Here is a 13829-nt window from a genome sequence, read left to right as displayed (position 1 = left end):
TAGGACTTTTTGAATACAGTGTTCTGTAGTCTTGCACCAGCTGTTTCTAGGTTTAGTTGTAGCATAGTTTAGATTTTAGAAAAAAATGTTTCCTATACAAGTGTGTAAAGCTGAGCGCAGATGGCGAAAAACAAATCTCCAGGTTCATTTTGACACTTATAAAGGAGAGACTGTACATTTTTAATTTAGAACTGAAAAAGTCAAGGCAGTCCTTCTCAGACATTATCACCGAAAAACAATAATAATGCATGTGTCCTGTTTGCTGATGTTGACAGGCTAATGAAACCCTCATGTGCCAGTAGCTTCTGAACATCTTCACTGCCAAAATTCAGAAAATTTGACAAGCGGTAAGTGCCACCGTACCAGGTACAGGAGGTGTGTTGTCCATGTGTCAACCTAAAACCAACTCTAATACCATGACACAATTATATCCAATGAATGACAAAAACCTGCAAGAGATAATAAAACGTTTGAAATCTTCCTCCTGCTGCCTTGATATTTTACCAGCAGGGTTCTTCAAAAAAGTTCAGACTGCATGACTCCAGATCTGCTCCAGATTGTCAACATGTCTCTTCTCTCAGGCGTCTTCCCCCAAGCCATGAAAACTGCAGTTATTAAACCACTCCTGAAGAAGAGCAATCTAGACACATCAGTAATGAATAATCATAGGCCCATATCAAACCTCCCAATTTTAAGTAAAATCACTGAAAAAGCTGTTTGTCAACAGCTGAACAATTACCTAATAATTAATGGCTGTTTTGATGTCTTCCAATCAGGATTTCGACCACATCACAGCACTGAGACTGATCTAGTCAAGGTCCTCAATGTCATTCATGTAAACACAGACGGTGGCAAAATTTCACTGGATCTCAGTGCTGCGTTTGACACAGTCGACCACAATATACTACTGGACCGACTGGAAAACTTGGTGGGACTCTCTGGTACAGCACTAAATTGGTATAAATCCTATCTAAATGATAGAGACTACTTTGTGTCTATAGGTAATTACACATCTCAGCGGCTGAAAATGACAAGCGGAGTACCCCAGGGCTCCATTCTGGGGCCTCTACTATTCAACATTAACATGCTTCCTGTAGCTCAGATGATGGAAAACAACAAAATATGTTACAATAGTTATGCAGATGACACACACATTTACATAACCATCTCACCAGGGGACTATAATCCCATACAAACGCTGAGTAGATGCGTTGAACAAATCAATGATTGGATGTGTCAGAGTTTTCATCAGTCAAACAAAGATAAAACTGAAATTATTGTTTTTGGAGCCAAGGAAGAACGACTAACCCCCATATTCCACTGGATACGGTACGGCTGCGTTACAGCTCCGCCACGGCGGCGGAGCTGATCCGTAACACTTTAGTCTATGTGTTAATTTCCACCAGGTCCGCTGCGCTGCGTGTCTGCTGCGTGCCAGCTCCGGCAGTCCGCAGCCCTGCGGAGCAGATACGCAGGACTTCTATTTTTGCGGACGCCGCAACACAACGCAGCAATTCAGCCGAATTTAGCACAGAGCAGACAGGAAGTCAGACACGAAACAACAACAAGAAATCCGGTTGATTTTCAAAATAAAACACTCCGTGTTGATACAAACACAAAAACCTCAAAAAAGAGACAAATACAAGCTCTTCTTCTAATCTGTCGGTCGGGAACACTTCGTGTTGTTGTGTTTATAACACATACAGATAACTGCGTTCGTGTGTGATTATGTAATTATCGCGGGAATTCCTCGGTTTCGTTTCTCCAGCTGATCGGCGGAGCTGCGCCGTAGCGGACTCAAAACGCAACTGGTGGGGGTTGCCGGACGAGGACGCCGGAGCACAATCGTACCGGAGCCGTAACGCAGCCGTACCGTAGCTGCACCGTATCCAGTGGAATCTGCGGGTAACAGTCTCTGCTCAGCTTCAGTCTGTAATGTTGAAAACTACAAACCAAGCTAGAAACCTCGGTGTAATCATGGACTAAGGCCTGAATTTCAGCAGCCACACTAAAACAATTACAAAGTAAGTCTACTATCACCTTAACAATAAACAGGATAGAAGGACTCATGTCACGGCAGGATTTGGAAAAACCTATCCATGCATTTATCTTCAGCAGACTCGACTACTGTAACGGTATCTTTACAGGCTTCCTGTCATTCAAAGAATAGATTTTCAAAATCCTGCTGTTGGTTTATAAAGCACTGAATGGTTTCGGGCCTAATTTCTGATCTGCTGCTATGTTATGAACCATTCAGACCTCTGAGGTCGTCAGGTACAGGTCTCCTTTCAGTCCGTAGAGTCAAAACTAAACATGCAGAAGCAGTGTAGTTATTATGCACCACATATCTGGAGCAAACGCCCAGAAAACTGCAGGTCCGCTCCAACTCTGACCTCTTTTAAATCAAGGCTGGAGACCTTTCTGTTTGACACAGCATTTCACTGAAGCATTGTCAAGGCTTTGAATGGCACTGTGACTTTTATTTTCCAGTCTTGTCTCCTTTAAACCCATTTTATTTTAGCTTACTTTCCTATTTCTTAACTTCTTTTAATGTTTTGTTTCTTGATGTCTTCCTACTTGTTTTGAATTTCTTTTAATGTAATTGTTATGCCCCTGTAAAGCACTTTGAGTTGCCTTGTGTCTCAATTGTGCTATACAAATAAACTTGCCTTGCCAAGTGTGTCTACACCTTCCAGAGAAAGCTGAAAGTCATTCTGTAACTGTTTGCAAACAGTAAAGAAATGAGAGGGACTTTGTTATAAGAGCCAAAAGGAAAATGTCTCCTGTGATTACCAGGACAGTGCAATGTCTGTTGCAGACTACATATTTTTGTCATTTAATAAGACGATGACATTTCACATTTCTGCATCACATGATAGCTCCTCCCTTTTTAATAAACCTGTCTATTGTATGTCTCTTTCTTTCCGTCTCTACTTTGTTACTTACTCTCCCATGTTTACCAAATGAAGCACAAGATGAAACATCAATCTGTGCAAGACAATTTTTGATAATTTTTTCAATTCATATTGTATTAATTAATTACCAAGTGGTTTCTGAGGCTGTCGGCAACATATAGTGGAGCAGTCATGGACAGTCTGCTATGTAAAAACGAGAGTCCAGCAACAACTATTCTTGACTAAATCATAGAATATATATATATATATATATACATATATATATATATATATATATATATATATATACATATACATATATATATATATATATATACATATATATATATATATATATATATATATATATATATATATATATATATACATAAGTCTGTATATCATCACATATTTGAAAGATCACATTTGAAATATTTCAGTCTTCGGGAGATTTTCATTTTTTGCAGACATGAAACCTACCCCACGCACTGTTACTCTCATGTGTGTGGGGTAGGTTTAAAAAAAAGAAGTACTTTTTTTTTTTCATCATTTAAAACATGTAATTCTGTGTAATACTATTTTGAACAGCTTGTCACAAGGCAGTACATGTTCTTGAAATGTTCTTGGTATTTCCTCACAGATGGATTCTGTGTAGAGGGTGCTTTTTGAGTCAGGCAGCACTTCCAGATCCTTACTTCCTTTGCTGGGTGTTGCCAACCAAACCTCAGCTATGATGCTACAATCTAAATCTGTATTCATTATTATTTATTTGCAAAGACAATATACAGGAGTTTTTACTTGATATAGAAAAGTGAAATATTTTGTCCAATATTAAGAAGTGAGCCCAACATCACTCATCGTGCTGTCACACTCTTTTCTAAGTATTCTATAAAATGCTGCCAGATAGTCACATTTGGAAACCTGGGCTTTCCCCTAAATTGATACAGATCTCACAGAAACTGACACATCTATAGTTATCTAATCATCATGCCCTGGCTTGTTGGTGTACAACACTGCACTATCTACACCAGATTATGGAGAGATCCTGTATGCCAGGGGTGGGCGAACATCATGGCTCAGGGGCCACATTGACTTTTAAAATTTGACAGACGGGCCAGGCCAGCACCAGATGCATACATCTCTCTCATCTCATCTCAAACATAAACATATAAAAGGCATTACAGTGTTTATACTTACATTTACTTTTAGTGGGAAGTGTTGTTGATCACCTTTTTTTGCCAGTGCATCAAAGTCTGTTGTTAGCTTTGTTGTGGCAATTCTCAGAACAGATCTGAGTCATTAATCACTCAACTGGGATCTGTGGGGTGCTTTGTTGGTGTTCATCACACTGAAAGTCTGTTCACACGCGCACGTAGAGCCAAACACCACCAGCATCCCTTTGTGCCGTCTTCTGGATGTTTGGAAATTTGGCTGCGCTTAATGAAGCATAAAAACTCATCCAGTTTAAGAGAGTTGAACTTCTCCTTTAAGACGGTGACACATTGGAGATCAATCAGTTCCAACTGCAAGTCCTGTGGCGGCGTTTCAGGGTCTTGTGTGAACGGACATGATGCCAGCTGAAGTGACTTGTCAATTTTGCCAAAATCGGAGAACCGACGGCAGAATTCTCCGTGCAGGTCGTCCAGTGATTTCCTGTATTTTTTCACATGTCGAGGGGCCTCTTTAAGCGTAGCCAGTGTGGGGAAATGAGCGAATGACTTGTTTGACATTTGCTTTGAGAATAAAGCTAGCTTGGTTTTGAAGGCTCTGGCGTTTGTGTACATTTCATGCACAAACTGGTCTTTCCATTGTAGCTTCACGTTCAGCTCATTCATGTGTGTCAGTATGTCCACAGCAAAAGCTAAATCACAAAGCCAATCTGTGTCACTCAGCTCAGGAAAATCGTCAGCTTTCTCAAGTGGCTCCAAAAATGAGATAATCTCCTGTTTGAACTCCCACACTCGTACTTTCCCCAAACTTAACCAGCGGATATTAGAGTGGTAAAGCAAGTCCTCGTGATCAGCGTCAGTTTCTTCAAGGAACAAGTTTTACAACTGGCTTCACTACGTGGTCATGCTGCAATACGGATTTACACAGTGCTTCCTGGTGGATTATGCAGTGTAGGAAAATGACCTCCTGCTCAGGGTTGTCCTCTTTCACCCTCTCCTGGATTCTTTTGAGCAGCCTGACGTTTTTTCCAGTCAGATTTGGCGATCCACCTGTGGTAACGTTGGCGAGCGTACTCCAAGGTATCTTGTGCCTCTTGGTGACCCCCGACACGCTGTTATACAAGTCATCTCCCCGCGTTTTCCCCTTTAGGGATTCCATGGCCAAAAACCCTTCGTTATCTCAAAATTGTCATTAATCCCTCTGATAAAAATTAAAAGCTGAGCGGTGTCCTTTATGTCATTACTTTTATCCAGTGCCAAGGAATATAACGTAAATGACTCCGCTTTTTTGTTTAGCTTGCTAGCTAAGTCTTCGTCAATTAGCTCAACACGTTGAGTCACTGTCCTGCGTGATAAGCTATTTTTTTCAAATGTGTTCTTGCTCTCAGGACACAAGATACCTGCTGTTTTTACCATGCACTCTTTGAGAAACTCCCCTTCGGGGAAAGGCTTGCTGGTCTTTGCTAATTTGAATGCCAGCAAATAACTTGCCTTCGTGCTCGATTCTTGGATGGCAGTTTGTCAGATAAAGGTGTTTTGCTGAGCCTGCAAACTAGCTGCCAACCTCTGAGCGGTAGCCGTCCGTTCTTGCGTTGACTGGTTGTTAGCGTAATTAGCATGCTTGGTGGAAAAGTGACGGCTGATGTTGTATTCCTTTAAAACCGCAACGGTTTCTTGGCAAATAAGACATACAGCCTTCCCTTGACCGGACTTCAGTGAAAAAGTATTTAGTTGTTCATTCCTTATTAAACACTCGGCACTCACTGTCGACTTTTCTTTACTTTGGCCCACTCATTGTTGCACATGGGTTCAGAGCAGTGGCAGAGTAATAACAGAGAGTAGCCTGGGCTCTGCAAAATCAAGTCAATGTACCACTGCGCCGAATGCGCCACCTGGTGGAACGCCAGGCATTACAGGACAAGGTCAAATGAATGCAGTCATAATTATGATATGATTTGATTTGGGCAATTCTGTACCAATCTTCGGCGGGCCGTAGTTTGCCCACCCCTGCTGTATGCTCATGCTGGTACCACTGATCCCCTTTAATCAAGTGCCATTTGATTCCTTTAACCATCAGGGAAGCTCAACTGTGGTACCTCTGTGTTCCAGATTGCAAGCTGTGTTAACACAAGGAATCTGACAAATCGTTATCATTTCACTGCTTCCAGATTGATCAGCAACTGAAAAGACAATTGATGGTGAAAATCTAGAGGGATTTTTCAAGGTGAAACATCATTTTTGATGACCCATTAACCAACGTTGGCATTAAACCACTTCCCAGCTAACATTACTGTTTGATAGTGTTTAACAATATGATAGGAAAGGCATAAAATATTTAAATATCTAAAATATCAACACATATCTTGGACACATTTCTTCTGAGTGCTGTATCGTAGGCAACTGGACTTTGTTTCAGTTTCATGAAGACGTTTCACCTCTCATCCAAGAGGCTTCTTCAGTTTTAACCAACTGGAGGGGAGTTGCAGGCTTTTAAATCCTGTGTGGGAGTGTCCTTACAGAGTTGTTAAGGACACGTGTGAGCTCTGAGTTTCAGAGTTGTTAGGGCCACTTGTGAGTTGTTGACCCAACCGGCCTTTGTGTGGGACGTGAATGGTTGTTAAGCTGTCTGGGGAGGGAACTCAGTAAAGCATTGTAGAGACAGAAAAATGTAACAACATCATCATTCCTTATGTTGCAGGAATATCTGAGAAACTCAGGAGGATCTTTAATAAACATCATATCCTGGTTCAATTCAAACCCAGCAACACGCTGAGGTAGAAACTCGTCCATCCTAAGGACAAAACACCCAGGCATAAACAGATTAATGGAGTTTATGCTGTTCAGTGCAGCCAGGACTGCACATTTTTGTACATTGAGGAAACAAAACAACCTCTCTATAAGCGAATGGCACAACACAGTGGTAGTTCCTACTACAATAGGATTGGTCTCAAGGACCAAATTTGACATGATGACACACAGATTCCTGAGGTGAAAACAACACCAGTCACGTTGTCGCAGCTAGTATAAACTTTAAACTTTAAATATTCCTCATACCAACTCTGAGCTTGTTTCTCTAAGTTCCTTGCTATTGGACTTAAGTGCAAAATAAACTGAGGTTTGAGAGTGAGGCGGAGGCGGCGTGGTATCATAATCCTGCAAGGTTTTATAATGACGATAAAATTCCAATCTGATCATGACACACTTTTCTGGTATTGATTTCCTGAATCCTCCTGTGATGCAGTACTTCTGCTGTGTCGAGTCTCCTCAGCCTTGTCGCTCTGGGACCAGATTTTGCATAAATTGGCTCTCACTTTTTATTTGGTTAAAAGTCGTAATGTTCCCAACTTGTAAAGTCACATTTGATTTGTGTCCAGAGCAGTTGCTATTGCTTAGGTCTTAAAAAACACAGCCAGTTGCATCAGTCTGTCTGGTCAGTTCAGTTGTAGAGTAGTTTGAGAGTAGTTTTAGGGTTCCCATACAAGTTTGTAACACTGTAGTGTTGAGACACAACTTAAAGTTTACACCTCCTTCAAGAAAGTGTGAAGTTATTCTTTAACTGTTAACAACAGGTAGTGAAGTGAGAGGGACTAATATTTGAAGCGCTGAAAGAAAAATGTCTGCTATTTTTATTTGGAAAATTGCAATGTCTGTTGCAGATGGTCGGCACACCTCCAGAGTATTTTCACAGCTTGACCTTGCTGTCACGCAGCACTTTCCAAGGGGACACAGAAGCTGTTGTCCCTCAATGCTCTCTCCAAAGCCACCAGACTCCTTTGACAAAAACATCCTTTTTACTTCGCAGAAAACAGGAATTGTTCAATCAATCAACCAACCAACCAATCAATCAGTCAATCAATCAATCAATCAATCAATCAATCAATCAATCAATCAATCAATCAGACTTTATTTGTATAGCACTTTTCATACATCAAAGTAACACAAAGTGCTTCACACAATGAGACAATAAAAACCAATACCTTCCATACATACAGTACATACATTACAAGCAATACAAAACAGGAACTCATGAACTGCTGTTCGCTGTCTTGATGAAAACACAGTCATTAATAGAATAAAGTGACAATACACTGTCATTAATACTTAGTAAAACGCTATAATTAATTAATTGATTAAAATAAATAGATAGTTGGTCTACCCCCGCCTCGATTGGTTTGCTCGTGTGTGTTACTGTCGCTGAAATCAGTCCTGTGATGTCGCATGACGCAATATAAAACCGATGAATCCCCTCAAATAAAACAACACTAAAGTAACGAGCCTGCTTTGAAACTGTATGCAGCAGAAAGTCAGATATTTGTGCTGAAATGTAGGAAATAAAAAGTTAAACACAGGCACCTGAAAAATCTACGCAAGTACAGTAATGAAGTATTTGTACTGCTATTATAATCCCATAGTTTTGTTAATAATATGTAATCTGCTGTGTGGATTGCTAACAGAACAAGATGAGATACACAGTGCACAGAGACTGTGGGGGATCATGCCCCCCCGGAGCCCCCTTGTGTGTTAATCCGGCCCTGTCTGTACTACATCCAAAGCACACAAATAGCCACTTTACACTTTAAATCTGGTGTTTACAAGGCTGCTCTCTGGCAGACTTACAGCTGCAACCAGAACTGTAAAAGAAGAACACAGGAGAAAAGAGGGAAAGCATGGACTGGGGGAAGTTGACTCAGCTGGGTTTGTGGCATTTCCTTGCATTGGCACACATCATCGATTCTAAGTTAAATTACACAGCAGTTGTTGAATATGATGAACAACGAACATATGTACCAGGATTTCATTCCGAGAATACACAATGCGGTGTTGGTCCATCCCATTATTGTCACGACATGCTGGCACAGACTCAACCGCCTGTGAAGCGCTTGCGTCACCCAGCAGGTCCGTGCGTTATAAGAGCCTCCGGTGTGCGGTCTGCAGAGCCAGCCGCGCTGTCCCGCACCCGCAGCCAGCAAGCAAACACTCTCCAAGACGCACTTACAGCGCCTCATGACTTCAGCACCGACGGTGAGTGACTATTGCATTATTTCCAAAACATGCACATTAATCTTGCATTGCTTCTCCCTCTGAGGCTTAACACGGTGTGGGTTCACCTGTAACCTGCAGTGAGGTGAAGTTAGTGCGCGACTTTACTGACTGCCAGTTCAACAACCTGCTGCGTAAATAGACATGTAGACAATAGTAACTGGACTCTGCAGGAGAAGTTTCAGTGAGGATGTTGGTTTGTAGTGCTGAAATAGAAAGCTGGGGAGATAATTGCTCATTGTGATGCTGTCCTGTGTGGCAGTGTTGGCAGATGAGAAGCTGCCAGACACAATAAACAAGCCAGTGTTGAAGCAGCTATTTGGCACTGCAGCATTAGACAGGCTCTTCTTCAACTGAATTTAGACATTGAGTGGGGAGAAATATTAGACTAGTTACTTACAGGGGCACTATTTAGTTAAGAAGAGGAAAATTCACACTCAGAATCTTTTTTGTTTTTTTCCATGAATTAATAAACAAGCTGTTCTCAGAGGAAAGTGAGGTCCCAGAGCACTGTTTGAAGCTAGATAAGTGGCAGGGTCTGCCAAATATAAACAAAGTAAAACAGTATGAAATTGTGTTGTCCTTTGAGGTCAGTTTGTTTATTCAGTTGTAAAAACAAGGAGAGAGTTTGTTTATTTAGTTTGCTCAGATCTTTCTCTTCTGATTAAAATGTCTTCCTGAAAACTACATAGTGCTCCTTTAAGCAAAAGCAACACAGTGTTAAACTCCAATTAAAGATCTTAGGCAGCTTAAAAGTACAGATTAGGCTACTAAGGTAATCAACATGCATTATGTAAGTTATTATAGCCTATATAATTGCAGTGAATGTAAGCAAGGACACTTACACACCTAGCCTACTGTGCTTAAGTACAAACTTGAGGTACTTGATTATTTCATGACATCCTATAGTTAATGTACTACAGTTCACTTGTAAATATTTGCTGATAAAAGTTCTCAGTCAACCAGGTCATGGTAAATGCTGCTCAAACATTAATTCATGAATAATAATAATCTTGTGATAGACCAGATACAGTATATATGAAGTGAATCATTAGATATATACACACATGGGGACTTTTTCTCTGCTTTCAGTACTTAACAAAACATTTTCAGTGCAGTACTTTTACTTTCAACACTTTTTTTTACAGTGTAGTTTTGGTACTTTCATGTATAACTAGAATTTTAGTGCTGAAGATGGTTGACAAAACTACTTTGTGGCTAATAGCTAATCTACAGGACAAGAATGAGAAGTAAGCTAATCACATAGTTGAAAAGTAAAGCGGAAAGCTGCAAATACAAATAAAGCAAAGACTTGTAGGTACTGTATAATGATTTGTGTTGTTGTTGTTTTACAGAGTGTTTTTAAGTACTGCACATTGTAATTCTGTTTTATTAAAGGTTTTTCTTTCCCCTCATGTCAGCACGCCACTGAAGAAAACAGCATGGTCCGGGCTTTTCTGAAATGTGAAGGGAAATATTTGACAGTCCGGAAGTTCAAAGGAAAACTAGAACTGTGTGCTGTCGAGGTGCAAAATGGCACAAAGAAGAAAAGACAAACTAACAGTAAGCTATTTGCTAATGACTAACTATTTCAAAATAATATATAATAATTGTTGTGAAAAGGTACAAATTTAATGCCCCCTTTATCTGTGTAGTACACTCCATCCTGACTGTGCCATTTGAAGTCTTTATACGGGGCATATGCAGTGTGATCTGATTTTAATCTGATTTGGATTATTATGGCAAATTCATAGACTCAGACACAAAGTAAAAATGTGTTGTCTTGGCTTGTTTCTGTCCTTAGGATTGAATTATGTTGTGGATATACGCGAACAAGCAAACAAGATGGCTCTCTGTTTCTGGTATAAAGATCATCAATACCTCCCAAAGGTGGATGGAGACACCCTGGAGGTAAATATAAACATATATACAGTACATACATAAACAGTACACACACACACACACACACACACACAAACACACACACATGCACGTGGCCACGCTCTTTCCCTCCATCTCTGCCCACAGCTGATTTCTGCAGCATACAACAAATGAAAAGAAACAAATGAAATGACAGAAAACGTAACTGAAAAACAGATATCATTGAATGTGCACATTCCTCGCTTCTTTCTGCTAAATGTGGGTTTTGTGTGTTCACAGTTGGAGCAGGTGGCTGGTGATGCTGGTGATGCTGTCGATGGCGGCTCAGCTAATGCACCTGATATACCTGCTAGTTCCTGGTTCGTGAGGGGACCAAGTGGACGCTCTGGATCTTACACCCTGAGAACTGTGGCTAAACCTACGCAATACATCGCACTGATTCGTGAAAGCAGTAAATTCAAGCTGTCTCAAAACCCTGGCGAAGGCATTAGGGTCACACATAAAACCGTAAATGTACGTTTTCATTATTCTTATTTGTAATGTACTTTGTAAAGTTTTGCGTTGCATGTACTTCTACCTGTTCTGGAATGTTTTACCAGTTTAAAATTACAATATTTTTCAAGATGGAGTATAATTGCTCCAGACTGTGCAATTTTCTCGTAGCTGTGATGGATCACCACAATTCAAAATGAGATTCAGCCAATCCAAACTGTTTTAATTTACACTATATATTGCTTGTCTAAAACTAAATAACAAAGACACAGCACTCTTTACATGGTGATCAAATAAAGAACAAAAAATAACATTGGGCATAGGACCACCTCGGTGTAAATCGTAGATTACAAATCATTTTTGATCAGCTTCAAAAGTCTACACTGCGGGAGGCAGATTCAGTCTTCACCATGGTCACCATCTTAGTTTGCCGTGTTAATATGCTAAAATATGCTAAATAGCACGACTGAAGCCGATGGGAATGCCATTAATTTTGCATGTGCTTGATTATAAACCAATTTATTGGACGAGTTGAAATGTAGACCAGACAATGCTTCTTAAGTAAAAAGTCATAATACAAGTGATGACAGTTCAATCCAGAGGGCGGCATAAATCAAGGCCAAATTTCATGGCAATCCATCGAACAGCTCTCGAGATATACCACTCAAAACCGCATGCAAACCTCATGCTGGTGCTAGAAGAAGGGTCAGAAGGGTTCATCTTCAGGGAACCATGAAAATCTGTTCCAAATTCTGTGCATATACGTCCCGTAGACATTGAGATATTTTACTGGATAAGAGAAAACTTTGACCAACTGGCTGAATCTCTCAGTTTGTCACCATGTTGACCACCAATGAGGGCATCATCTGCACACCCTCTATGAATGATCCAAAGGTTTAAAGTGACACAGAGCCAATTCTCAATGAAGCAGTTCTCTCTGATCTAGCCTCTCTTTCTTCCTCCTGCTCTGTCTCATTCATCCAATCATTATCTGCATTTTTATTTCTAGTTACTGGTCCTGACCTGTCTTCTCTGTGTTGTTTTTTTCCCTCAGGCATCCAAGTGAGCATAACCTTTCATGGCGTAACTCAAGATTTCCATGCTTCCTCTGCACCCTGACAGTTCGCTCCAGCTCTGGAATGAGCAAGAAGTAAAGTTAATCAGATCATTTTTCTCTCTTGGGTGGCCACCTGTCTTCTTGTTAAACTTCATCAAATGGGTACTCTTGCAGTTAAAGTTGGGGGACTTGGAAAAGGCAGATGAAAAGGGAATGGTCAGCATTGAAGCAGCTTGTAGTTAGCTCAGTTGACGTTGTGTATTTGTAATTGTTAACTTGACCACAGTATTAGAACATGTACTTTTTACACGTATGCGATGGCGGGTTCATTATGCTGCGTTGCCGCTTGATGAGTAAACTGATCCTCATGACGGTAGAGGTTCCCTCTTGATGTGAAAATGTTCCTCAAATGCTTTTTATGTGTTGGTATTAATTGGTGACATATGTGACACATTTGTATGACTATTGTATGTTTGTGAGGTCGGTTTGACAAAAAGATATTGGTGAAGTAGAGCTCCACATCAATCTCTACTGTAACAGGCTGTTTTGGGCTCTTTAACGCTCCGATATTCATGATCCACTACACTGATTGGCTGCCAATAATGCTGACCTAGCTTGATCAAGACTTGTGTACAAGCCTGATGCAGACCTTGACATGTATTCATTCATGTATTCGAATGTATATCATTCATGTATTACATCATTCATGTATTCGAATGTATATCATTCATGTATTACATCATTCATGTATTTCGAATGTATATCATTCATTTATTACATCATTCATGTATTCGAATGTATATCATTCATGTATTACATCATTCATGTATTTCGAATGTATATCATTCATGTATTACATCATTCATGTATTCGATTATGCAGTTATGTTTTGTTTTTATCACTTGTGTGTCATTTTCACACTGTAAATATAAGCACATTTTGTAATAAACAGCTGTATATCCTGAATCGTGTCCTAGTTCCTCGAGTTGTGTGAAAGACTTTCAGTGGTTTAGTGGTTATTTAAAGGTGCAATATGGAAGAATTTTAGTTCAAAACATTCAACAATTATGTAAAATTATCTACAGAATGTGAAGAAATATAGTTTTGACGTTATTTCAAAGAGGTCTATGTATTGTGTTGCAGAGCTTTCCACTGAAGTTAACACGCTAACCAGCTAGCCCAGGGCCCGAAAACCTCTTTCTTCCAGCTGTCCAAAGGTCCTGTACCAGTAAACGCTAATCAGGTTAGATAAAGTTAAACTGTCTTCCCACACACTTTCATGTTTCTGCTCCAACA

At 40.2% G+C, this 13829-nt stretch overlaps 1 protein-coding gene across 1 annotated transcript; it reads left to right on the top strand.

Annotated features, from left to right (window-relative positions):
* Positions 1-8895: 8895 nt before the first annotated feature.
* Positions 8896-13499, top strand: LOC311261216 (uncharacterized protein). The gene is made up of 5 exons (XM_084359700.1): positions 8896-9085; positions 10502-10666; positions 10908-11014; positions 11264-11497; positions 12531-13499. The coding sequence occupies exons 1-5, from the start codon at positions 8911-8913 to the stop codon at positions 12540-12542; spliced, it is 693 nt and encodes a 230-aa protein (XP_084215826.1). The 5' UTR covers positions 8896-8910; the 3' UTR covers positions 12543-13499.
* Positions 13500-13829: the final 330 nt, after the last annotated feature.

This window comes from Pagrus pagrus, assembly GCF_965226575.1.
Source record: "Pagrus pagrus genome assembly, chromosome: 8".
NCBI classification, from domain to species: Eukaryota; Metazoa; Chordata; class Actinopteri; order Spariformes; family Sparidae; genus Pagrus; species Pagrus pagrus.
This window is presented reverse-complemented; position numbering and strand designations above follow the sequence as displayed.